Genomic DNA, 27,147 nt, shown 5'->3' on the forward strand with positions numbered 1-27,147 from the left:
TTTTTTAGTTTAACCTCATGGGTTACTATGGTTTCACTTCAAAGCAGCTAATAAAAGCTGAAAAGTCAAGCTGTGTTGCTGCCTGACGTCACGCCAGGCGTTAATCCTCACAGGGGCTTGGGGATGCCACCATTGGCTGAAGTGCAAAGTTGGAAACCCAAAGCATGGCCGAGCAAAACGTGGAAAGAGATCGTGAAGGCATTGCAGCAGTATAAACAAGATAGGGGAGAGATCGGTGCAAGGGATGACAATATAATTGGGGCTTCATGGAGCCACGGTGGTGAGATGCTAACTACCTCGCCTTGGTATACAGGAGGTCGTGGGTTCGATTCCGACCCTGACACCTGTATATTTGGAGTTTGCATGTTGTGGCCGTGTGGATTTTTCTCCGGGTCCTCCGGTTTTTCCCACCACATTTAGAAGCGTGCGTTTAGAGTATTTAGGTGCTATAAATGTGCACACGATGATAAGCCACTTCGCTGAGCTATCATTTGTGGCCAGTGGGCCTTACCTGGTAAATTAAAAGTTAAGTTTATACAGCTCATCGAATTCCCCCAGTATGTATATTTTTATACATCTGTAAAAAAAGAGCTTTATAGCTCATCGGATTCCTCCAGTATAAATAAATACAGGATCCTGATTCAGTGTCTCTCTCGAGTCTCACCTGGTAACACAAATTGCACTTGAAACTTGACCCAGATTCCTGAATCGACAACGAGTTCGCCGTGAGCGCGACACGGGAATCGAATCGACTGGCAGGGCCCACTCTCTCGTCTCCCACACAAACACGTGTGTGTCCTTTTATTTTTTCTCTTTTTTTTCTTTATCCTCTCTTTTTTAAAAAAAATTTCTTAGTTATTTTTGTTATTTCTTCTTTTTGTTCTATGCTTTATAATTTTTTTGTGTCCAGTACTGCTGTAGGGACATCGGCTCCGTGAGGATGACGCTTCTGCTGAGACATCGTCATGCCGTGAGGATGAATCTCCTGCCGAGACGCCCTGAGGATGATTGCTGGTTCTCCCGTGTCTGTGTCTCCTTGCTGCCCCGTGTCTCCCGTGTCCCCCCTCTCTCCCGTGTCTCCTCTCTCTCCCGTGTCCCCCCTCTCCCCGCTGCTGGGCGCCTCTGTCGCGTCCCCGGGTCGAGGGGTCTCTGCACGCACGGGGAGCCAGGTGACCGTGGTGGATGCACGCACACAAAAGCAAAGATCCCCCGTGTAGCCTGTAACAGACTGTAGGGGCAAGTGCTGTTAGCGAGAAGCACCTACGAAGGCCGGCACTGTGGCACACGAAGGGGGTGGGTGGCCAACGCCACGCCCGGCCGCATTCGTCTCCCTAGTAGCGATGTTTACACGTCGCACCAGGTACTCATTTGAGGCTGAGTCGACCTAGGGGAGGCCCAGGACCAGTTCAGATAATCGTCACCCCCACACACTCGCGGGCACGCACAAACTTCAGTCTCGTCGAGGATTGCTCCGCTTAACAAAATAGTTCCGCGGTCAAGGTTCGTGAGTGCGTGCGTTCGTAAGTCGGGGACGGCCATAACAGCCTCCAGCGTTAAATCGACGTCAAACTTCAACAACCCCAGGAGGAGCCGTGTACCCTGGTTCGCCAGGGGGAGGCAGTGCAGCAGACACAGGGACTCCACCCGTTCCGTCTGCATGGGATTGAGTGTTTCCCCCTCGCACGCGTGGGTGCAAGCAGACACATGGACTCCACCCGTTCCGTCTGCATGGGATTGAGTGTTTCCCCCTCGCACGCGTGGGTGCAAGCAGACACATGGACTCCACCCGTTCCGTCTGCGTGGGATTGAGTGTTTCCCCCTCGCACGCGTGGGTGCAAGCAGACACGTGGGCCCCACCCGTTCCGTCTGCATGGGATAGAGTGTTTCCCCCTCGCACGCGTGGGTGCAAGCAGACACGTGGGCCCCACCCGTTCCGTCTGCATGGGACTGAGTGTTTCCCCCTCGCACGCGTGGGTGGGTGTTCGCCGAGTGCTCCGGTGTCCAAAGACAAATATCGCCCCCGTATAGCCTTGACCAGAATGTTGGGGCAAGTGCTGCTTCGCGAGCATCTAATTGGCCGGTAACACCTTAATATATAGAGGGCCGCTGAACTTGGGCAACTGTTGGTGCCCGGCCGCCTTCTTGCTCGTCCGTAGTTCCTCACCCCTCTGGAGTCGTTCTCTCTCTCTCGCTACGAGAGCGCGCGGATACCTTTTGCGGTGCGTTACAAGTCGAAAATATTCACGAATATAAATTGTACTCTTTTGTTTTTTCAGGTACAGGGTCAGTTGTGAGTAAGAGGCACGGCAACATTCTGTCGGTCGGAATAAACCGGCCTCACGTCCGTAATTGCGTCAACGCAGAGGCGGCCCAGCGGCTCCACGAAGCGTTCACCGCGTTTGAAGAGGATGATGATCTGCTCGTGCTGGTTCTGCACGGCATTGGTAAGTTCAGGAGACAATTCGTTTCGCTGTTCCTCAATTGAAGGAGCACGGAGTAGAGTGAGTTATAAGTAATGGTTCATAGGTTGGGTTACATGGCCAAAAAACGCACTGTCGCTCATCAGTCGATGCATGTTCTGTTGTGGTTGATGATCACAAAAGTGCCTTCGAGGAATGTCAAGGCCAGGAGGTTGCGATGTTTTGGTCTTGAGCGGATGTCTATTCTGGATCTCCGCGTTGTTCCACTCCGTTCTCCCGCGTTCTTCCCGACGTGGGTGAGATTCTAGGATGGTGACAACAGGGGCCGTCCATAAATGACGTCACGCACCTGGGGGGGGGGGGGGTCAGACATTTGTGACGATGTGTGACGAGGGGGGGGGGGGTTTGAGAAATGTGACGTCACATCAAAATGCGCAACTTTAAATAAATATAGACAACACGTTCTACTTAATTGAATAGACTTTTCGATAAATGTTTTCTCCTACAACATCAGAGTGCAACACCACATTAAATACGCACTACAATGACAATAGTTTAAAGCGATTTGAAGCATGTTTTTTTTGGGGGGGGGGGGCAGAGCTTTGTGACGTCATATTTGAGGGGGTTTCTGACTTTTTGTGACGCCGTGTGACAAGGGGGGGGGGGGGTCAAAAATCGTCCAAAATCGCGTGACGTCATTTATGGACGGCACCACAGCGCCTTCCCAGAAGGGGGATCGGCACTTGAGCCAGTAGCGAGGTCCACTCTTGAGGTCTTGATCGATGGGTTGGTTGTCGTTGGTAAGAGGGATAAATGATAACATTTTTTTTTTACACAAGACCTCTTCTGCGTGGAGATTTGCGGGGACCAATTTGGCAGCTCCTGTTACCCATGGGGTTATTCGCAGCGTTATTCCACTTATCTGCAGTAAAACATCCAGGGATTAAGCTCGGATAATAGGAAATATAGATCCGTGATGAGTTTTGGTTTGCAGATCCAATGGCTGCAGGGGATAATGGGAGTCGTGGGTAATAGGCTAATTGCTAAACATTTATCTTGAACGTTTGACTTGGCCAAGTAGATGTACATCACAGGTGCGAGGAATGTGTAGTTTACAAATCTGCACAATGGCATCTCTCAAGGTGGTACCTGTAAAAAATATTCAACGCGTTCCCAATCAGAACTACAAGACCATCACTTACACATACTGTACAGTCAAAGTAGATTTTTTGTTTGTTATGCAAGTCCCCAATGTTACGTGCATACAGAAGCCCTTCAGGAGTACATGACACAGCCACTATTATTAACCCTTTCCAATTGAAGCACAGTGCTGAAATGCCATTAAACTGCTTTCCATTCTCCTCCAGTTAAGCCCTCACAGGCTAATGCTTTCATGTATATAAAATGTGTCAAAGATGGTGTTCCCATCCTAGCACATAAAGCAGAACCTTTATGCTCCAATTAGCATTTGTCGGCACTTATTTTGGTAGATTTTGTCTGACTCACTATTCCCAGACACCCCCCCCCACGCCCCCCTAGGCTGTTCTAGCCTTTAATGCCTCCCCAACATGCTCGACTCCGTTAGCAGAGGTGTGGACTCGAGTCATGTGACTTGGACTCGAGTCAGACTCGAGTCATGAATTTGATGACTTGCGACTCGACTTGGACTTGCATAACAATGACTTTGTCCCACCTATGAGATGTGGACTCGAGTCATGTGACTTGGACTCGAGTCAGACTCGAGTCATGAATTTGATGACTTGCGACTCGACTTGGACTTGCATAACAATGACTTTGTCCCACCTCTGTCCGTTAGTGTACAACCAGCGCCCCCAATACGTGCGCACGACTTACGAAACACCCGTCGTTTTATGATTTTAAGATCGTACGCTAAAAATGTCAAAATTCTTTAAGTAGATTATTTTTTCATGATCATCATGAGACCTCCTTTGCCAGTTTTAAACTATGATAATAGGGTTTTCCCCTTTCTGGTAATAAAACAGGTGTTGAGATGTTAAAACACCAAACTGAAACCTTTGCAAGGAATCGTGTTGAATTTACCAGTTTCAAAGACATGCACATACTGTCAGACCATGTTTTTTTTTGTTTGCATGTTCACCACAAGTATATGTGGTAAATGCAGACGTGATTCCTTGCAAAGGTTTCAGTTTGGGTCTTAACATCTTAACACACCTGTTGTATTGCCAGAAAGGAGAACACCCAATTATCATAATTTAATACTGGCAAAGGAGGTCTCATAATGTAGCTGCTCACCCCGAGCTCTCAATGTCCTGATAGTGCGTTGTCTTTTTGCTATTCACCTTTTGGCGTCCTCTGGTCTAACACTGTTTGAGACTCGGCTCTAAAGAAAGCTGTCTCTGGTGTGGACCAATCATTTTTAAAGGCAATGCATATACTGTCAGAGCATGTTTTTTTGTTTGCATGTTCACCACAAGTAAATGTGGTAAATGCAGACACGATTCCTTGCAAAGGTTTCAGTTTGGTGTTTTAACATTTTATCATGATCACATAATGACATCTTGATTATACTATTCAGTGCCAATGTTATTACAAGGTGTAACATTTACGATGAATGATTGTACGATGAAGGCTGGGCCCAAGGGTTTTTGGCAGAAGCGTTGGTGAGGAACTGTATGAGAGAAGAATTCCGAGTAGGTGGAGGTAGGCGCCTCTGCAAAGTTGAGAGATACGAAGGTGCATCGTGTTAAGAGACAAGCGTTGTAACGCATTAGACACTCCACGTTAAACAAAAAAATTAATGGATATTTAGTGACCGTATTATTACCGGGAGCCCAGCATAAATTTGAAAAACCCAGATGTTTGCGTGATGCAATCTTGGCCCGTCGCCGCATTCCCCTCGCATGTTGAGATCACCTATTTGGTACGGCCCACTCACTGCTCGTGCTAAAAATAAATAGCGCAGGCGGTTGTTCGTGCACAGCGAGTGCCGGGGAGCGCTCCAGGGGCAAGCGAGTCGTAGTTTTCCACTTTGCGCTCCCTGCTAGCTGTGAGCAATTGCTTCATGATCACCCCCAACAGAAGCGAGCTTGGACAAATAATTGGGAGGCACGACTTTCCAAGCCGCCTCCTCGATGACCTTGTACTTAACAATCCAAAGTTCCGCTGGACATGAAAGGACACTGGGAAATACCCCATGGTTTAGGGCCTTGGAAGAGTAAAATCTTTCAGCCGGAATACAATCACCACTCCGATTTGAGTACATTCTTATAATTACAATCATGTGAAAAATTTATCTAACAACATATTTACTCTGTGTAACAAAACCCATTCAATGAAAAAACAGATTTCCGTTAAGATTATTTATGATTGTATTAATGTTTAAAAGTTGTTTATATTCATTTTAAACACACTACAGTATTTGAGTTGTTAATGTCTCCTCAGACCATCCAGTGGAGGAGCCTACCAGATGATTTTACGTTACTTGAAAAAAATTACCACGAATCTCAATGGGCTCATACCTGGCCATAAAGAGCATCTGTTTATTATTATTTCACATGAGCAGACCGGTGGATCTGACTGCATTAGTTTCGCTGACAGGCCGTGCCATATCAAGCAGATCGTTATTGCTGTGAGTAGGTTTACTAGGAGATGGTTGCCGTACCCATATGGTCTGACACAAATATTATTACATTGGTTTGTTTTACTATACAGTAAGCATATTAACTCGCTCTGTTTTCAAATTAACAATTTGTACAGTTTCATTTACCCTTTGGATACACTGACGTCTGCCATAGGAATGTTGAATTTCTACCACTGGCTCTGCTGGGCTGTAAACCAAGAGATAAGCACAAATGCTTCAATGCTCATTTGAGCAGCAAATGACTTTTAACTTATTGACACTGGGCACAGGTTTGGGGGAGGGGGGGTGGTGCGTCTTACTTTGTGGCGTCTTATAATGCGGAGAATATGCTAGCTACTATTTCATATACGTTCGTAACGTTCTCGCAAATGTAATTCCAAAGAGCCTTGGTAAATTGCATGTGCGTACTATAATGTACTTTTATTTTTATTCCAGGTGGAAACTTTTGTGCAGGGTACGACTTGAAAGAACTCGCCAACACGACAACACCGATCACAATACCAGACGTAGGCAAAGGGCCTGGGCCAATGGTGAATGCCTTGTCATTGCTTGACATTCTACACAGAGAAACTTGAACAACCTCTGTACTGCAAACGTGTGACATTTTTTTGCATAAGGGCAGGCAGGTCAGGTCAGTCAGCCAAGGCACCACAGCACTAAACACCAGAAAACAGTTGCCCATTCACCCAGCCTCTCCATGAGGAATGATGCACGTTGACATTTTCCCAACAGCGGTGGCAGTGTGGCTCACACATGGGAGAGCTGAGCTGTCACCGCTGGGTTTGAATCCGGTTTCATCCACCCGTGGTTAAATCGGGTTTTCAATTGTAGTGAATTGATGGATATCAGATAAGGATGAGGTGATCTAATCCCCTTTGCTTTGCTGACGACATACCACCCCACCAGGCATAGGTGAGGCAACTGGCGTGACCCATTTTTAGCGTGGAGATATCAAACGCTGCGCAACGCAGATGTTACACACAATAAGGGGCCTCTGTACAGACTATGATCTCTACTGTCCCTGTCTGTGCCTCCCTCGCCATGCGCCCCAGTCTCGCTCTCGTTTGCTTTCCCTTCTTGCCCCCCTTCACTGCAACGCACAGAGCAATCATCTTCACTATCATCTGCTTCTGTTCCTCCCTTATAACTACCCCCATGTCTTCTCCCCTAGCCCATCCTGCTGCTGCTACTCCCAGCTATGACCAGGCCTACCCACAACTACACCACCACTTTTCATAATAATCCCAGTTCTTATTATCTCAGCCACCATCATCGTATGTACAATGTATACACAGTAATCGTACAGCGCCTCGGAACAAGGCGCCGCTGTGTAAATGTATATTAGACAACGTAAGGCGGTTTCCAGATCGCTGCGCATGGAATATTTTGAGAGATGCATCAGAAGTACGTGGACGTGTCGCTCCTGATGGGTCGTCATTGCTGGTTTTACGCAGGGCCCGTCGCGCATGGAGCTGACGAAGCCTGTGATTGCTGCGGTGAGCGGCTACGCCGTGGCCGGCGGGCTGGAGCTGGCCTTGCTTGCGGACATGAGGGTGGTCGAGGAAGATGCCACGATGGGTGTCTTCTGCAGACGGTTTGGTAAAAAAGAGCACATTCGTTCACTTCAAAAGTCTTCTCCCCTGCTGTCGAAGTAAACTGTTAAAATACGATTCTTATTCGTTCAGGACATCGTCAGTGGTGTCTGGTGAGAGTGTCTGGTGAGTATAATTGCCTAATGCAGGGGTCGGCAACCAAGATAACAGGAAGATAATTTTTTTCGAATTCGGTAACAAGTCAATATTTCAAGAGCTGTGATGTGTGTGAATATGTCACGAAGCGGTCCTTAATGAGCCACATGCGGGACTATAGGTTGCCGAGCCCTGCCTATGGTGAACTGGACTCTTATAACCAGGGGTCGGCAACCAAAATAACACGAAGAGCCGTTTTTTTCTCCAAATTCGGTATATAAAAAAATCAATTAAATTTAAGTCCTAAAAGAACCGCATGCGGCTCCAGATCCGCAGTTTCCCAACCCCTGGCCTAGTGAGTAGTGAGCGTTGAAGGTCTGGTGGCAATGACTGACGAGTGGTGATTCGTGTTAGGTGAGTGGTAAGTCTCTGGTATGCATGTCACGTGTCTGGTGAGTGGCGTTAGGTGAGCGGTGAATGCCTGGTGATGGTCAGGTCTTGTATCACGTCACCCCAGCTGTAGGATAGGCTGCCCTCTAGTGTTACATGTTATAATGATGCCATGTCGTCTATTGTCTTAATCAGTAATTATAAATTCGCAAATGTTGACTTAATAGTTTCAAGCGCATTGTTTCATTGGTCTATTATGATAAGTCGACGATAATAATGTCTAATATTTTAAATATTGTTTCTCTCTTTTTGTAGGAGTACCTCTGATCGATGGAGGCACTGTCAGACTTCCCAAGTTAATTGGACTGTCCCGAGCTCTGGATCTTATTTTGACTGGCCGTCCGGTTGACGCACAGGAGGCGTTCCATTTTGGATTGGCCAATCGGATTACGACCAAGGGAAAAGGTTTGCCTCACACGAAGGCGATTTTTACCCCTTTTTATCCACGGGCACATCTGAGCCAAGCCAGCATGGGTAGATTTCCACTGGCTATTTACCGAACCGAGCCGTAATCTTTGTTGGGGAAAAGCTGGGCTCGGGGCAAGGCTAATACGGCGTGCAATGTGTCCGACATCATCTCAAGCTAACCAAAGCATTGGGGCGCTGAAAAAATGTGTGTTGTGTGTACGCATGTTTAATTTCTCTCGCACCGTACGTAGCCAACCGTGCTAATCAGAGGTGCTGTGTTAGAGTGTGTGTATGTCTGTGTGTGTGAGAGAGCGTGTGAGTGTATGCCAGTGTATGTGCGAGTATGTCCATGTGCGCCACCGAGTCATCTACATGCATCTCGACGTCACACTGTGCGTGATGTCAGCGGCACGGATTTGCTTCTGCAGTGGGCAAACAAAACTTGTTCCTCCTGACCAATGCCGGGCTGGCACAGTTAAGCTGTGCAAGTGGAAAAGACGTAATTGTGTCTGCAAAGTGAGTGAGCATGGGGGCCAGTATTACAGTGAAAGCTACTTTAAGCATTCCATATCAAAAATGTCAAAAATGTTCAAGTCAATTAAAAACCCAATTGATGAGAAACTCCACTCATCTATGCCTTCAAAGTCACACTCTGTGTCGGTGTACTTGTATATTTTTCCACTACACTCAGTGCTATAACATGCCCATGAATAGTTATCCATACTCGCAAGTGATCAGTTCAACCTCTTTCCCTCTCTTCTTCGTTAGTTCCATTCCGTCTTCCCGTAGAGACGCTGGGGCCGAGTGAGATCTCTCCACCTGTTCCTGTCTTGCGCCAGCTTTACGGCTTCCTCTACTCTTCGCACTTTTTGTTCGAGATCATTTTTCACCGACTCTATCGAGTGAGCCTTTCGTGCTCCTCTACGTTTTGTGCGCCTGTGCGCGTGTACGCCAAGTCCACAATTCTCTTTGGATCTGTTCTAGACGCGCGTCCAAACCACCGCAGTCATCTCTCTCCTGGTTCATCTCTTGGTCAGTGTCACCTCTTGTTCCAGTCGTTCTCTTATTGCTTCCATTTGTATTGTTTCTAGCCTTAGACACTCAGTATTCTTCTCAGCCAGCTCATTTCAGCAGTTGCTATATTTTATTCATCAGATTCCCCCATTACCAAGAATTTGCAGCCAAACGTGAATATCGACAATGATCACTCCAACACGAGAGGAACACCATTATCTCGATAGTGATGGCGTTCAGATGTGATCAAACACATCCACGATTGATTTTTACTAACAAGTCGTTTGTGAAAATCATATTCATCCGAAAACTGTATCTTAACCCTTTACATGCTGTAAGGAATTGACGGCCTCACGTGTCGGTGCACAACGGTGCAGTCATTGATTGAGCGTTCTCTTGTGGAACAGTGACAGAAAGACGTTTGATAACCTGAACCTGGCCACTGTGCAGTGTGGACGCTGCGGTAGAATATAAAATAATGAAATTCTGTCCGACTATAAATAGTATGGTATCTCATTACTTTATACTTGCTCTCAAATTTTAGTTGGCATGGCAGCTTCCACACGCAGTTCCGCATTTTCAAATCTTTGTTCTCGAGGCTATTCCTGTGAGTCCGGTGTGAGAGATGAATAGGAGAGGTCATCGACGCAGCACGGATTGGGCCGCATTGCGTGCGCTCGCTCCTGCACTCTATCCTCCTGCCGTTTCGCTTGTCAACGAAGGGAATGAAAAGTTTGTTAAAATATTTTTCACTCATTTGGGGAAAATGATGCTCCTACCCTGAGACGTCGACGTGGGCCCAGCGGCCTCGCGTTCGCCGCTCGTTGCAGTGATTCACGGTTCGAAGCCGGCGTGCGTAATAACCGGAGTGACACGGTGAACGTTGGTGAAAAAAATAATAACCCCATGGACGTCATTCGCAAGAGCAGGCCATTGTATGCTGGCGTCGGGATCGAATTTTGCCGCATTCGAAAATTACACCGCAAATGACTCTATTGGGATTATATATAAACACACACAAAGTAATAATCGGCCCCTACTGCCAGACTAATTAATGCCCCGGGTTTCTCTTGCAAATGACACTCTATCCTGGTCTCCAGAGTTCTCACCTGGTTAAAAACAAAATACATTTGAAAGTTTGAAAAGTGTTTTCATCATTGCACATAAGCATGAAACTAAATTAGACACTTTTTTACATCTGGCACTACCACAGTTCCTTGTGGTTGTGTTCCACTGGCAAATTTACAAAGGAGCTGAATACCTAGTGCACTAGGCAACATGGAATTGTCAGTTTTATTGGGAATAAACAATGTTATACACAACAACGTTATGTTGATATTGCTGCCTTTGATGTCTACTATTTGGGCAAACATTCTACTTTGTAGGGTAATGCAACTTATGGTACAATACACAATACCGTAATACTATGTCGCCAATATTATGTATTACAAATGTGTGTTTGTTTCCACAGCCTTTGAAGAAGCTATGAAGTTGGCAGAGCAGATTTCTTGCTTCCCTCAGAAGTGCCTGCGATCAGATCGTCAGTCTGCTTACCGCAACGCGTTCTGTTCTCAAAACCATCACGAGGCTTTGCAGTTTGAACTTAACAATGCCAAGCATGTAATTAGCGAGGAATCCATTAAGGGTTCATTGAAATTTAAATCTGGATATGGCAGGGGAGGAAGATTTAATGACCCCTAAGGATATTAACGCAAACATCTAAGGGACAAGATTGTGATTTCAAATACTTCACGAGTATACCACCACTGATTCGGTAAAGTAACATACGATCATTTTGAATTCATTACCAACAACACCTATATTCAGTATTAATACGACAATATCTGTGCTAGTTTATTAATTCTTGCTAAAACAAATGTTCTGCAACAAAGCACCAGTCTGTGGGCCTGAATCATGTATAATTTAGTTTTTACTCCCTAGTAGAATGGACTGCATGATTAAAAAGTTCGATAACAGCAATCGTGCCAAATTTGGGTAGCGGTCTTCCACGCCGGTTCGTCGTGCAGAATGTGTGTGGACCGGTGGAGATAACCCCAATTTCTGCGGGCCACGTCACAGCCAATCGGTTGCCGCAGGGAGTGAATCGGGAGCCGAGCGCGATGATGTCACAGCTGTCCGGCCGAGTCGACCAATCGGAGCGCGTTCGACTTGCACAAATGCCGATGTGTGTGTTGCTTTGCCCTCCACCAAAGGGCGATATCGTAGTTTTTACGAGGCTTGACGCTTTGTAAAACAATTATGAAGATAGGGGGGGGGGGGGTTGGATGGGTTGGTGGATAATGTGCAGAATGATGCTGGGCTGTGTGTAATTGCCCGAAGACAGTATAGCAAGTGGATGATTATTATCCCCTCTGATGATGAGTTTCCTCTGGGTACTGCAAAAGACTCGGTAATAAAAATTGGGACTCAATTTGATTTTCCCTGGTATACTACCCCTTCTGCATCAGTATTGTCTTTGTTATCGGTAGCAACAGCACCTTTGTAGTCATCATCATTCGCATGAACATATACATCAACAGCTGTCGCAGTCATCAAACTATTAATAATCGATGTATCAATGACATTTTTATCATTCATCATGGGACCTCCTTTTCCAGTACCAAAATATGATACTGTAATAGGTTTTCCCCTTTTTTCTGGTAACAAAACAGGTGTTAACATGTTAAAACACCAAACTGAAACCTTTTACAAGGAATCATGTCTGCATTAACCACAATGCTTGTGGTCAGAATTCAAACAAAAAACATACTCTGATATCATATGCATTGTCTTTGAAACTGATTGGTCCACACCAGAGGCAGATTTCTTTTAGACCAGAGGATGCCAAAAGGCGCCTTTTGACGTCCTCTGGTCTAACACCGTTTGAGACGAGGCTCAAAAGAAAGCTGTCTCTGGTGTGGACCAATCAGTTTCAAGGACAATATCAGAGTATGCTTTTTGTTTGCATTCTGACCACAAGCATTGTGGTTAATGCAGACATGATTCCTTGTAAAGGGTTTCAGTTTGGTGTTTTAACATCTTAACACCTGTTTTTTGCCAGAAAAAAGGGGAAAACCTATTGTTATCTTTATCATTATCCCACTCATCTTCATGTGCTTGTGCCTTTTCCATTACACCACTTGCCGCAAAGTTCAGAGCGACAGTAACGTGCTCCAAATTGTACAATGAAGTGCAGAAAATCTGTCATGGAATGGAGGCACCACAAAAATATACATTAATTTGTGCGGAATGCTTTGCCATGCATTCTTAAGTACTGTACCTCCCACACGCCCGACAACCCCTTGATATGATTGATGTGATTCTGCACCACGGTTATGCCCCTAACCCCAGTCTAACCCCTAGCCCACGTAAGGCCATTCAGCAATTGCGGCTCTGGCGAAAGGTGATGTTTAAGCTTAATTGGGTGTACGCGAATTTCCAAAAATGCTGAATGGGTCCAATGAATTAAAAAAAAAGTCATTTTTCCAAACGGTGGCAGTGATGACGGACAAAAATAGCGGCATGAATATTGGTGACGGACAAAAGGAACGAAACGGGAGGATTTCTCCACAAATCTGGCTGTCGCCTGATGAAGCTAGTTGTAATTACTGGCGAAACGTCGTACTCAGATTGTAAATGTTGTGGCTTGGCTCTCCAACACACAACCGGTGTGCTATACTAGTAACGAATTGGTATGTTCCGTTTATGTGACAAACTTTACTAATTGGCTGTGGCGGGTTTAACGACACATTTATATATTTATGCGATCTAACCCAGAAAAAACCTGTATTAATATGGCTCTGTATTTCCGCCGCCCCCACCGGCCCCGCCCCCTCCGCCGCCCCCACCGGCCCCGCCCCTTCCACCGCCCCGCCGCCCCCACCGGCCCCGCCCCTTCCGCCGCCCCCACTGGGCCCGCCCCCTTCGCCGTCTCTTAGCGACGGCGACGCCGCCGAGGGGAACGGAGGCGCAGGAGGCGGCCTGGGCCTCGCTTCTTCTCCTTCTCGCGGTAAACGACGAGAGAGGCGCCTCGCGAACACGAAGCGGTCCCCCAGACCCCCAAACTTGTGCCAGGCTAGGTGCACCGTGATGGAGTGCGAGGGAGAGGAAAGGTCGGGGAGCAGAGGCAGGTTGCCTTGGGGGCGGTCGACCGACTTGAGATGACTGCCGGCTGATGGGTCCCCTCACCCCGAGTAGCCTTGACGGGCCTGTTGGGGCGAGTAGACGTGCTAATGAAGGTGCCGGCACTGTGGCACGGGTTGGTGGGTGGCCATCAACACGTACCCTGCTAACATGTACCCTGTCAACCCGTACCCTGTCAACACGTACCCTGTCAACACGTACCCTGTCAACATGTACCCTGTCAAGCCGTACCCTGTCAACACGTACCCTGTCAACACAAACCCTGTCAACACGTACCTGTCAACACGTACCTGTCAACACAAACCCTGTCAACACGTACCCTGTCAACACGTACCTGTCAACACAAACCCTGTCAACACGTATCCTGTCAACACGTACCCTGTCAACACAAACCCTGTCAACACGTACCTGTCAACACGTACCTGTCAACACAAACCCTGTCAACACGTACCCTGTCAACACGTACCTGTCAACACAAACCCTGTCAACACGTATCCTGTCAACACAAACCCTGTCAACACGTACCCTGCCAACCCATACGGTTTACCCCGTATTCTTGTGTAGGGAAATTGAGTTTTCAGGTCCATACGGCGTACAGCCGTTTCAATATGGGCAAAAGTTTGTGTCTATTTGTTTGTGTTTCTCCCTTGTGATGATGGGACTTTGTAGGATGAACGTTGAGATTTATAAGGGGCACGGGGTGACCAATAAGGTCTTAATTTGTCTGTAATAAGATAGGCGCTGATAGGGGGTTGACAGCTATGGGTGCGGTTCGGCACCACCACCACGCCCGGCCGGACACCCACGCCTTTGTCTCTCCCCTTCCCCCCCGATGCTTTCATACGCATCTCACCAGGTGCTCATTTGAGGCTGAGTCGACCTCCTCGGGGAGACCCAGGAACCGGTTGGGATCATTAATCGCCACTGATGTTGGCCGTGAGCGAGAATCGAACTCGGGTGGCTCGGGTTCGTGGCGCTGTGCCACCGCTCCCCGTGTGCACGTGAGGCTCTGCCCAACCACGTGGGGCCCACGTTGGCATGTGGCTGGAACTGTTCGACACTTTGGCTGCTGTGCATTGCCACATGATGAGCCACTTCGTCGAGCTATCGTTTGTGGCTAGGTCGCGTCTGTAAAATAAGTGAATATATTTTAAGTGATTTGTTTACCTTCCCTATACTTTGCACTCCTATCGTGTTTTCGTATTGTTTGTTGTAACGTTTTGACCCGCCCCTAATGACCGTCTGTGAAAAAGATCTTCAAAGTTCATCAGATTCCTCCAGTATATATATTCCGATTCTATTAGACCAACGTTGGTCTAAGTTTCCATGTTTATTTGGAATAAGCTAAGACGTGTTGTTGACAAAATGCCAATGTGTGTTTCTTTTCCTTTCAGGTACAAAAATGAATCAACTGTACGATTCGGGGGAGCCGAATGTTATTGACGAGGAGATGTTGATACAGGCCGTGGAAGAACAAGACCCCAAGCGACAGCCTGGAAAGATTTCTCATCTGCAAGACGTTGACTTCAAGGAGATAACGCAACTTAGACTTGACTTTAAAAGTGAGGACGTCTTCGCCTTTTATTGCTGATTTAGGTTGCGTGCCATATTTGATATATTATACTTACTTGAATGGTTTGACCTTTGCTGATGGATCAATTGCAAGACATTGTACTTTTATTTAACGGGCAAAAAATGCAAACTTAAACACACGTCATCTTAATCATTGTCATTGGAGGCCTCCCTCCACGCCACCTCCAGATAATGCTGTATGCGTACTATGTTCCGAAACGATTTTCTCAAAAATGTATGCACACTGCCTACCTGGCGACTCGAATCTCACTCCTGCTCCCGCTCACGTACTTCGGCAACCAAGGGCCTTCTTGTCTATAAAGCCCCAAGTCAACCATCACTCAGTGGGAAGTCACTGCTGCTCTTTTGCTGCCCCTTAAGATTAGAGCTTTCCTACCTACCGGGCCATATGGGTCATCGAATGCCTGTCCTTCTTGATGTCCTGAGCCAATTCAGTCACCTTCACTCATTTCCTCTGCCTATGACTGCCTGTCTCATCTCTTAAATTAATTATATATATACAGTATACTGTGTGTATCATATAAATGTGAGCCATCTGTGAAAAAGAGCTTCGTAGCTCATCAGATTTCTCGAGTCTAAATAGAGATTTTGATTCTCCTTGATCTGCATGATAAACATTTTGTTTTGTATGGTGCCTAAAGTTGCAGTCGCATTTACACCGTACAAACATTCAAATTGTATTGTGTTCTACCTGCCCAAATATTGTACTGTATTGGAGAACATTGAACCATTCGTGTGTGGAGGTGTATTTGACCATACTTCACTATGCTGGTCAGTGCAGGTTGGTCAATTTCGAGAGCTTATTCATGGCAGCATAGTACAGTACAACAATTATTTTTGGTGCACTTCCCTCTGCTGCTCATCACGTTGCCCCACAGTAGTCTATATCACCTGTTATGCATGGTGTTCACCCATCCAACCACAATCCAGACGCAGCTCTGCTTAGCTTTAGATATATTTATTAAACTGGATTATTTAGTCATAGGTTGTGATTAATTAATGAATAACAAATTTCTGAAAACAAGTTAAATGTGCTTAATTTAACTTGTGCAAACACGTCTCATTATTCATACCGCGTCGTAATGATTTGTGTTCCGTCACATTTTCCAGACATTCTTAGAATTGATAACCTTTGGCAGTGTAACAACATTACAAAACTGCAACTGGATAACAATATAATTGAGAAGATTGAAGGACTCGAGTCACTAATCAATCTCCAATGGCTCGGTAAGCATTCTATCTGTGTGTAGTGTTGAATACAAAGTAATTTGCGAATTCTATTTGGTGCACCTGTACAGAATTTTACATTTTAATGTGTTGTCCGTCACTTCCACAGAGCATTCTTTTTCCAATAAGGTTGTTTCTCAGCGTGAGAATGTAAACTTCCGGCGATGTAGTTAATAATGAAAAGGGATTGTGTGTGTATGTTGTAGATTTGTCATTTAATAACATTGAAGTTATCAAAGGTCTGGATACATTGACAAAACTGGAAGATTTGAGTATCTGCAACAATCGAATTTCACGGCTGGAAAATATGGACTCATTAAAGAATTTGCAAATCCTCTCTGCTGGAAACAACTCTCTGGATCAGTTACCAAATGTAAGCCTTCAAACAATGGTTGCGTTCATATTACATGTCGTGTAAAGAAGTTAGTTCATTCATACCACACACATCTGCTGCTTCAAGTCATTTCCAAGTACATTCATTTTTGTTATATATTTGTTGTTGCAGATGGTTTACTTGAGAACATTTCCGAGACTTAGTTCTCTCAATGTGAGAGGAAACCCTTTGTGTGAGGATGAGCAATACAAGTTTTACATTGCTGCATATTTACCAAACCTGGTCTACTTGGATTTCAGACGTCTGGATGACAATACGGTACGTGTTTAAAGTGATGTACTTGCAGAAAATATTTGTAAAAACTTTTTCCCATTATTGTCGTTCCTTTATTCATGCAATCCATTCATCATAATTTACTGTCATCAATTCGCTTTCACAGAATTCACGCATCATCACAGATTTGCTCCCATGGCTTCCTCTAATATATTTCATTCACCTCGTTCTCCACCATCTCAATCAAATGTACCGTTCATAATCAACGTTTTTTGGGTTTAGATCGCGTTATTTATAAATGTGTCGTAACCCTCCACCACCCGACACGGCCAATCAGCAAAAAAAGTGTCACGTTGACAAAAGACAAATAGTTCACTGCTTTAGTCCACCGGTGTGTTTAAGCGTGAAACCACAACATTTACAATTTTTGAGTACGACGTTTCGCTGGTAATTGCATCCAGCATCATCGGGCAATTCGCCAGAATGGTGAGACTCTGCTCTGGCTCCCGGTCTTAAATAGAGCAGCAGCAGGGTGACGTCATCATTAACTCATCAACTGATTATGAATAATATTGGTCGCGAAAGCCTACGTGTTAAACAAATGTACCGTTGTTTATTCTTTGCTAAGCGCCTTGGTTCAGTCGCTAGATACATTCCTTGAAGATATGATAATGTGTATGTCCACACATTACTAAAAAAAGAACATAGCACTTGCACAAAATTAAACTATAATTGGAACTGTTAAATGAAGCGTGCAATTATCGAATGGGTGATTGCAATGAATCACTGCCTACGTAAAAATAAAATTGAAATGTGTATGTCTGTCAGATATTTGGCGAAGAGCAAAGCATTGCCAATTGTGTTATGTGCTTTTTGTAGAAGTGGCATTTAAACATTTACTAGTCTGTTTTAACACAAAACATTTTATTTGTCTCCTAGAAAGAGCAAGCATTTCAAAAGTATCACTATTTAATTGAGGAGCTCAAGCATAATGAGAACATTGCATTGCAGAAGAAAGAAGAGCATTTGCAAAAGGAAAACATGCTGGCATTGCATAAGGTATTTATGCCTATAAATATATGGGACTGATGAAACAGTAAAAACCCATTGCATTAACGGTTTCCTCCAATGTTGGTGATGGAGACATTGGCAAGCTTTTACCAAACTCAGATAAAATGAACATGCACCACCACTGCATTAATGGAGCACTTCTGTGCCATCTATTTTTGGACAATACAATTGCCATTTCTCACAGTGTCACTGCCTTCCTTTCCAATCCCATAATAGAACTCTCGCTCAAATACACTTTAAGTCAGATCACATAAAACGTACCAATTTTAAATTAATTATCTATCTATATTCAGCCCCTACAATACAGTGTCGTGTTAGCTATGCACATAAGTCTCACGAACAATGAACAGGTGTGTGCATGGAATCCAGAGCTCCTCCAATCCAGAGCCTCTAGAATGCCCGCCATGATCTGCAGAGGATGGCACAGTTCAGAACCGCGAAATCCCTCCACCGGTCGGAACTGGGTCAGTCTTGTTGAGATCTCAGTAGTGCAGCCGGTCTCTTAGCCCAGCTCCAGGGGCAAGGGGAACAGAGGCAGTGGCAATAGTAAGATCCATAACCAGTGGTCCTCACAGAACCACTCCTCCACCCCTGCCAAAATGAAAGCCAGGACTATTGGATGGCATTGACAGGCTTCTATATCTGGAGGGCCTGAGAGAATGTGTCCTTGAACAGGATAATTTGAAATTTTACTCCTGAGTTATTCCTGACCCCAAAGTCCTCTGGGGGATTCTGAGTGAGATTAAAATTCCACATGGGCACCAAAATGTTCAAGATAGAGACTCTGGGGTTCAAAAGAAAGGCAGTCAGGCCCGGTGACTGGTTGGCATCGATAGACCTGTCTCCACATTCCAAGAGTGCTAATTCCGAGAAAGATTTGATTTGCTTCACCATGGGAAAAACCAACACTTCCAGTTTAATAACTTTGACGAGAGCACGTGCAAGTGATAAATTATGAGAGAAAAAAAATTGATGGAATTCAAATTAATTATTGGAACAATCCCAGTATTAATGCTCCCGTGAGTTGATGAATCTCCTGGAATAGCAATGTTCAATGTCTCTTTACAGGCTGCATTTGTGGACACTCTGGATGACAAGGCTGTCTTTGACAACATGTTTTCTGAAGATGCAGATGGTGCAATACTTCAATCATTGCCTGAAATGTCAGGTTTTGTTGATGAATATCCTTTTGATTGTATGGTACAATAATTTATCCTGTATTTGTGTGTATATTATATATACTGTACACATTTTTTGTATCACAAACAGAAATGGGCACACACATAGTGTGTGAATAATATGGACATCATGTACGTGATATAATTGCACATACATTCAGAGGGACTTGAAATATACTTTTGGTTTTAGGTATCATATGTGGAGGATTATATCCAGGGGGTGCTTGAAATTCCTTTACATGATCGTGGAAGTAACTTGGAAGTTTGGTATACAATGTGGCGAGAAAGCATCGATGATCTCACCAGGAAGATGAGATCACAATGGGTGGGGGATGTCAGAACGATGGATGGGGGCAGGCCACTGAGATAGGCCAGCTTTTGAGTCGCAGACAGAAGCATGCGATCAAAGGGAAGCTCGAAAGGCAGATGAAGGGACACGAGTGGGAATTGCAGTCTTTTAGAAGGTAGTCCAATAGCTGTGGGACCTGGCATATGGAAGGTAGCATCGTTGAGGTGTCGTATCTACACCTTCATTGGTTGTAATGACCTTTTGACCTCTGCTTCAGAGAGGGTTACAATGAAAACAGTAGGGTAAGTTGTACTCACAAATTCACAACCAAGAGAAACATTGCCAATCTTCACTTAGCAGGATGAGACACAGATTAACTGGACCCTTCGGCTGACAGCAGTAACGGATAATAGGGTAATGGTGTAACCCCGTAATGTTACAACCGTTAACGTGTTAAAGGAGAAAAACAAAAGCGTTGCTTTGCACTTGCCATTTTCCTTGATCACAGTTACTTATCGACAGAAGTTTGTTGACATTTGCCAGAAGATTTTTGAATATGGACTGCAGCAGTACAGGCAGAGGGAGGAAGAAGTCGATGATTTCACCAGGTCTGTGAACGAAGCGAAGGGCGACAACCGGCAGGCGGCTTCGGCCATCATCGGCGACTTTGAAAAAGAAAACGCGCAGGTAATTGACAACCGACATTAAAACCTACGCTTGTTAAAGGCTTACGGAAATTACTTCTAATTTGCCCTTGAGTGATGTTGAGGTTGCAATTAAACGTATTGTGGGGAAAAGGTTCAGTTTCGTGATGAATATGTAACATGAGCCCATTGAAAATGTGATACGTTTATAATAATACAATTTATTTTTAGCACTTGCCGCTATATACATGTGTGTACGAGGAAGGAGTTTCGGATTTAGATATGTTCGGATAATTTACATTACAGTGGAGAGATAGCAAATTTACATTTACTGGGAACATTGGAAAGCAACTGGGAGAGATTGGGGGGGACAAAGAGTGGAATAGCGAAAGGGATGAGTAGTGGTTTCAACATGGAAAAGATATAATGTGGGCAGAAGTAGCCAAATGATGAAATTAAGCCGGACATGGATACACAGATGGGGTGGGGGGAAAGTCTTGGGCATAATGGGAAAGCTTGAGGCAGCTATGGGAGGGAAGGCATGGAGGAGGTGGAAATGAACATTGTGCCTCTTAGTGCCAATTTAAAAAATCGATTGCTATATTAAAGTGCGGTGAACGTGTTTGTGTTTTAAAGCTTTTCGAAGAAGTACAGCAGATCACCGATGCTGCTGTTCTGGATGCTAAGATTTTGGAGCACAGCCAGAAAATAAATAATATGTGGGATGCGTTGATGAAACTAGAAATCCAACTGCTCGACCAGCTGGAGGTGAGCAATGTGAAAAGATGCCTTCAGTGTCATATAATTATTGACGCGTTCTGGTCTCAAACACCAAGTGAGTCGGAACCGAAACACTTCAAAACCAAATTCTCAGAAGTAAAATTGCTTGCACTTTACATGGAAGATACTGCACTAATCTGCCCTTTCAGAAATCATTACTCTAAATTATGAAAAGGGAGAGTGGTGCCCATTCCCATCAATCTCGAGGTGTGTGCCAATGCTAACTGAGTACCACTTCAGCGATATAGCGGCTGCGATATTTTTGCTCCCCTTACATCGCTGGGGGGTAAGGCAGCGGTGCAGTGATTCATGCACTGCACTGTAAACTTGGTGACCCGAGTTTGAAGTCTGGCCACGGCTAACACGAGTAGCAAGGACTTTTATGCATGTTGAACTTCTTTCGCACCGTACGTAGCTAACCGTGCTCATCGGACAATGAAGAATGGTCAAGAAGTGGATTTACAATGGGCTGCAAATTATCATATAAATTGGGGTTCGGCAAGCAGTGTTGCACACTGCGATTGTATGTATACTGCTGCTGTAACCTCCCAATAATTTATCTTTCGCAACACCCTGTTGATCTGTTCATACAAATGTGAGTTTGGCCTCCGTGGAGGCTTGTGGATGTCGGTGACATTGCCCGCGTATCGGCAGTGTGGGCACTGTTGGATTGTGCGATCCGTGGTCTGGCTTTGGTGACCACAGGAGTCACATTTCCGACCGTTCTGAATTTCCCATCAAAGGAGGTTACCGTATGTGCCGTGCCCTGCTCCGCTGTGGTTCAGAGCTGTGACCGCTTGTTTCCTTGGATTGCTTTAACTCTGCTTTCACCAACAGGATGTGGTGAAGGACTTTGAAAGGAACCTCACTGACATGGTTGGCGCGTTTATTGAAAACGTGCAAGGATTATATCCTTTGGCATTGTTTGCATTGCTCCTAAATTACACAACTTATTCATGATATTACTTGGTAAACCTGCGAAACATGTTAATTTCATAGAAACATGACTGACATGACTTTGGAGGAGCCTTCGTCCGGTGGTGGATTAATGAAGGCTTGTAAAATATTGATTTAGTTAATAAGAGATGCATCATGGTAACAGGGTAAAACATCTGCGACCAACCGAACGATTCATTGGTTTGGTTCTGCTGTAGGATCACATCCCTGGGGCGTTATGTACCGTGCCACGTATGTGCCATCACATGCGTTGACAACAAATATACACTTGGAAAAAATATTATAATAATGTATACATTATCCAGAAAAGCCTCACTGAGTTCTAAGACTTTTTTTTCAGGAGGGTCCTGATTCGGAGATTTGTCTTCATTCTTGTTAATCGGTGTTTTAAAGTGGGGGTTAACCAGGGTCAGAAACCCACTTGCTGTACTGTCATATTCTGGATGCCTCACAGCTCAACAGGTTTTGGAGCCTGCCAAAGCTGTGTGGTCCGTCAATCCTTGCCTTCAAAGCACTGGATTACAGTACAGGAGTGTGGAACCCTGCCTAATGTGTATTTACCACTCTTTGTGAATTTACGCTTCTTAAAAATATTGATAATATTGTAGTTATGGGCATAGGGACGTCAACACTTCGACCCAATGGAACATTTCCGGAACAAAAACGGGAGTAAAAAGAATTGCAATAAATTGCTCCACTCCGTGAAGTTACAGAGCAGAGATAGCCAGCTGGATCAGTGGTGACCTGATAGGTGGTTGAGAGTGCATGAAGAATCTTCAACATGTTTAAGTTTTGAGTTTGTTTAACCAGATGAAAACTCAAGAGGCCAGGATGAGTATCGTTTGCAACAGTGACCTGGGACATTAGTCTGCTTGGAGGGGGCAATGATTGATGTGTATACTCTCAATTGAATAATTTGTGGGTGATTTTAGAATATGTATTATTTGCCAAATGTGCTCAAAACGTATGTATGTGGAACTTCTTTCGCATTGTACGTAGTCAACCGTACTAATCAGAGGTGCGGGGGAAGGACAACAATCAAAACACAAAAATAGTGATTATGAACGTTTTAAACTGGTGTTCTCAAATGTTTTGTTTGCTCTGCCCACGTTTCCTGAGCTTCTTCCTACATTGTCCCAGTGCCGTGAACTGGAGAACAACTACCATGAAAAACTTTTAGAGGTGTTGATGTCTACATTTGACAAGATTGTCAAAAACGAACTAAAAGAAGAATTATCTGAAGATCTGAGACTGGTTTGTTGGTTTTTTCATGTTCACCTCCAGATATTTGCTGCTAATATCAAACCAACATTTATGATAATTCCTCGTATGATACATTAAATTGCACTCTAAAGTGTTATAAACATAGTCGAATATTGTCATACTATACTTATATATCAACATTAAACTTTATATATTATAATAAAAAAATATTGTAAACTGTCACTTTCCTAAATGGTGTTTATGTAATTTTAGGAACATTTATTCTATTGTGTATGGCAATATGTTCAGGAGCTAAATACCAATGTCGAGGTCTGCTGGCCATGCTGAGAGGGCTCCAAGAGAAAAATGTCGTGTAGTTTTGCTGCTCCTCCTCCATTGAAAGAGCGCAGACTAACAGTGGTTTACTGAGTGGGCCACAGTCTGGGCTGCATGTCCACAATCGCACCACTGTGGCCTGTCTGTAAATGTCCATTCATAAAGGAGATGTGCGCATCCACCTGTGGGTGTCGAAAGATGAATAATAATAATAACACTACATTAATTCATAGCACTTCGTTATTACGCGAAGGAATGTTTGAAAATAAATTTTTTTGTACAATGGATCTTGGACAAAAGACCAGAGTATAGCCCTCTCTATTAAAAATTAGGCCATTGCCCACAACATTCGCCTGTTATTATCTATCCTCGCCAGCCTTCATCTGCACACTTCAGGGTGAGAGCTGTTACGCGTGCCACCCAGAGCGGTGGAGAGTTTTACCGTGATGTGATGTGTTTGTACGCCGGTGCCAACAACAACCCCTTCAATGTGTTGAAGGGAATTTGGAAGTTGGTCAGATGAACATGAAGCACGTATGCAGTACGGAGCGTCGCTGCAGTGGTTTATAGTGTCCGATCAAACACCGCGTCAGTTTTGTTGCTCTGCAGGTACATTAATGATGAACTCTATTCGGTGGGGGTTTATTTAGATATTCACAGACAAGGATTCACTCGTCAATGCGGCGAGTGCTTCACACGATATTCATCTACTGAAGATTGACAACAAGGAAGATGACATCATTTCTCGAGCAAACACCTGGATGGCCACCTTTGTCCAAAGGGTGAGAGCATTTTTTGGACATATTTGTGAACACCTAACCACATCCACCTGTCAGGGCAGCATACACTTCACCTGGCACTCGACACTCGCCAGGTTCTCGCACTCACCAATCAGCAGGCGTGGGAGGATCTGGGCGAGTTGTCCACTGAGTATCGAGAGAGAGTTTAGGTGTGCCACGTCACCGTGGCCTTACGCTAAATACTGAAGATAGGCAGTGGTTAAATCTTGACTTAAAGCTTTCGTGACTGCGGGCATTCTTATTCTTTGGGTATTTCGGTAAAGTCACGTAGATAGAAAAAATAGTCAGAATAAAATAAAAAAATTAAAATGAAAATAAAGTTAATAAAAATATATCGACGTTTCGATCGCAACACAAGCAATCGAGAAACAATTACGATTGCTTGTGTTGCGATCGAAACGTCGTAATATTTTTTTTTTATGTTTTATTCACTTTATTTTCAATTTTATTTATTTGTATTAGTTGTGATATTTTTTTCTATCTACGTGACTTGACCGAAAGACCCAAATAATGTAGGCAGTGGTCATTGTATAAATGACGTGATTTGTCCGGCAGGTGGCGCTACACTCACTGTAAATAATATTTGGTAATTTTTTCCCCGAGGTTGCGCTTGGGTCAAATGCGGTAAACCACAGGCTCCCTCCCGGGCTTCCTCACTTTCAGGATCCTATATGATGAAAATGACCCAAGTAAATGCGGTTCAACGCCCAACCCCTCTATTCACCATCATTGACAAGAGTGGTGAAGTATGGCTGATATGGAGCGGTGAGGCCACATTCTAGCAGTCTGAGTAGCAAAGGCTGTTCACTACTATTTTAAGTGTCCAAAACAATTCCGTGCTACCTGAGCAATTGTTGGGAATACACAGAAGAGGTTTATTTATTTTCCAACATGAAATACAGTTGAATTTGTCCACCATTTGGCATTCCAGATGAGTGTATTGCAGTAGCATTTGTTGCGAACAAAGAAACCCAGAACGAGATTGTACTTCAGTGTGCATCACCGGAGAACGTTCTCCATGGTGCCACGGTGGCGAGATGTTAACTACCTCGCCTGATATACAGGTTGTGGGTCCGACCCCTGATATATATTTGGAGTTTGCATGTTCTCACCGTGGTCGCGTGGATTTTTCTCCGGACACTCCGGTTGAGAGTATTTGCCTGCGATAGACTTCCACACGATAAGCCACTTTGTTGCGGTATCATTTGTGGCTAGGTCGCTTCTGAAAAATAGCTATTATATAGCTCAGTGGGTCTTACCTGGTAAAATACAAAAAGTTGTTGAGTTTCCAGTTCTTCCACAAATGCATTTGGGTAGCCACCCACTTTATGTGAACACGTGTTTATTTGTTGATTTGTGCGTGCGCGGCTTTGTACATTATGCACACATACATGGTATTGACCAAATCGTTCACTTGAAGGTTCAAGACGAAGAGGTGAAACGTAATCGCGCCAGGGTCACCGAGATCAATCACTACGTCGACTATCTGCACGAGGAGCTACAGAACCAGGACATCCAGGACCCTCTGTGAACACCTCTTAGAATCCCCCATAATTCTGGAAGTGTGCGTGTAATGACATTAATGAGAAATAACAAGAACGTATTTGCCCAGGGAAACCGCACAAAGTCTGAAGAGACCGTTTCAAGAGGGTATGGCTACGTTGGGATGTTTGGCTAACACCAATGACATTGTGCGTTGGGTAACACTAAACATCTTCTGCAATTGTAGCCTCTTCAACATGGCCATGAAAGTTCTGTAACGATTTTTTCGGGTGTGTTCATGAAGGTATTTTACATTACGAGATTATTGATAGCAAAAAACTCGCTATTATAAAGTCAAGTATGCATAAAGGGCGTTTATGTAAAGCAGACGGTATTAGTTATGAAAACGTGTTTCATTTCACTTGAGGTTTTTCATTGAAAATTCTAAACATTATTACTTACGATTCCCATCTGCCTCCCAGCACTCTTAGCGGCCGTCATTTGTAACCCACGCTGATGGCTCATGAAGCAAAACTTTGTGAAAACCCACAAGACGTACTTTGTTGGGCAGCAAAATCCATCCTCAAATTGGTGGCTATTTTGGTCTGCTCATTACGAGGTGGGGAGGACGAGTGAACTTGTACTTATATAAGAGCTACACAGATAATATTTGGTATCAAACATTAGGCTTTTACGGTAAAACCTCTCAAAAGGCCGAATTCGGAGTTAGCCGGAAAGGGTACCGAAGATACATTCGAAAAATAAACCAAAAAAACCTGACCAATGTCAACACATTAGTCAAGCTGCACGGCGTTTGGATATGGGGCACATCTCTGTAATGTTCAAAATGTTTGTAATCTTGTGATAAATTCATTTTTAAATGTAATTCGCGGCTTTTGAAAGTCATGACAGAGCTGAAGTGCAAAACATAGCACGTTTTTCCCCAAACTATATTGTAATTTCAGCTTAATTTCCATTGTAACATTTACATGCGCTTGAATACACCATTTCAATGAATGTATCACCAAAAAAAATACAATTCTACCGACTAAGGTGATACTACACTATGAAAAATCAGGCTTAGGCAGTAATCTTGACCCATACGTTTACTGCATGAAATATAAAGCATATTACAATGTACAAAATGAAGTAAAAAAATCTACGATTTTAAACAAATTGATTACATTGTACCCAAGGTTGCAGATATCGGTTCAGACCACAACCCAGTTATTGTA

At 44.4% G+C, this 27,147-nt stretch overlaps 2 protein-coding genes across 4 annotated transcripts; both read left to right on the forward strand.

The window, feature by feature from the left end:
• Positions 1-758: 758 nt before the first annotated feature.
• On the forward strand, positions 759-13,582 carry LOC144932404 (carnitinyl-CoA dehydratase-like). 3 transcript variants are annotated; one of them, XR_013636907.1, is made up of 7 exons: positions 759-1,169; positions 2,277-2,444; positions 6,478-6,572; positions 7,497-7,641; positions 8,436-8,585; positions 11,074-11,376; positions 13,541-13,582. XR_013636907.1 is itself a non-coding variant. In XM_078856421.1 (7 exons), the coding sequence occupies exons 2-7, from the start codon at positions 941-943 to the stop codon at positions 11,301-11,303; spliced, it is 1,017 nt and encodes a 338-aa protein (XP_078712547.1). In that variant the 5' UTR covers positions 761-789; positions 911-940; the 3' UTR covers positions 11,304-12,074. The 3 variants fall into 3 exon arrangements, 2 of the variants coding, with proteins under 2 accessions (XP_078712546.1, XP_078712547.1); XM_078856421.1 differs by lacking the exon at positions 13,541-13,582 and having other exon boundaries at positions 761-789; positions 911-1,169; positions 11,074-12,074; XM_078856420.1 differs by lacking the exon at positions 13,541-13,582 and having other exon boundaries at positions 11,074-12,074.
• On the forward strand, positions 13,550-27,110 carry DRC3 (dynein regulatory complex subunit 3). The gene is made up of 13 exons (XM_078856419.1): positions 13,550-13,611; positions 15,140-15,307; positions 16,449-16,565; positions 16,772-16,938; positions 17,071-17,217; positions 18,112-18,231; positions 19,312-19,424; positions 20,223-20,397; positions 20,991-21,122; positions 21,972-22,042; positions 23,222-23,345; positions 24,281-24,412; positions 25,851-27,110. Exons 2-13 carry the CDS (start codon positions 15,148-15,150, stop codon positions 25,959-25,961), a joined length of 1,569 nt encoding a protein of 522 aa, XP_078712545.1. The 5' UTR covers positions 13,550-13,611; positions 15,140-15,147; the 3' UTR covers positions 25,962-27,110.
• The last annotated feature ends 37 nt before the right edge of the window (positions 27,111-27,147 follow it).

This window comes from Lampetra fluviatilis, chromosome 5, assembly GCF_964198595.1.
Source record: "Lampetra fluviatilis chromosome 5, kcLamFluv1.1, whole genome shotgun sequence".
NCBI lineage: Eukaryota > Metazoa > Chordata > Hyperoartia > Petromyzontiformes > Petromyzontidae > Lampetra > Lampetra fluviatilis.

Bases quoted from the DNA above. Each gene is read 5' to 3' on its own strand.
- LOC144932404 (XM_078856420.1), top strand. From the start codon at position 941: ATGACGCTTCTGCTGAGACATCGTCATGCCGTGAGGATGAATCTCCTG. The intron at 2,445-6,477 runs GTAAGTTCAGGA...TTTTTATTCCAG, and splicing joins GCTGGTTCTGCACGGCATTG to GTGGAAACTTTTGTGCAGGG. The intron at 8,586-11,073 runs GTTTGCCTCACA...TTGTTTCCACAG, and splicing joins GATTACGACCAAGGGAAAAG to CCTTTGAAGAAGCTATGAAG.
- DRC3 (XM_078856419.1), top strand. From the start codon at position 15,148: ATGAATCAACTGTACGATTCGGGGGAGCCGAATGTTATTGACGAGGAG. The intron at 19,425-20,222 runs ATATCCTTTTGA...GATCACAGTTAC, and splicing joins ATGTCAGGTTTTGTTGATGA to TTATCGACAGAAGTTTGTTG. The intron at 22,043-23,221 runs ATATCCTTTGGC...GCTTCTTCCTAC, and splicing joins ATTGAAAACGTGCAAGGATT to ATTGTCCCAGTGCCGTGAAC.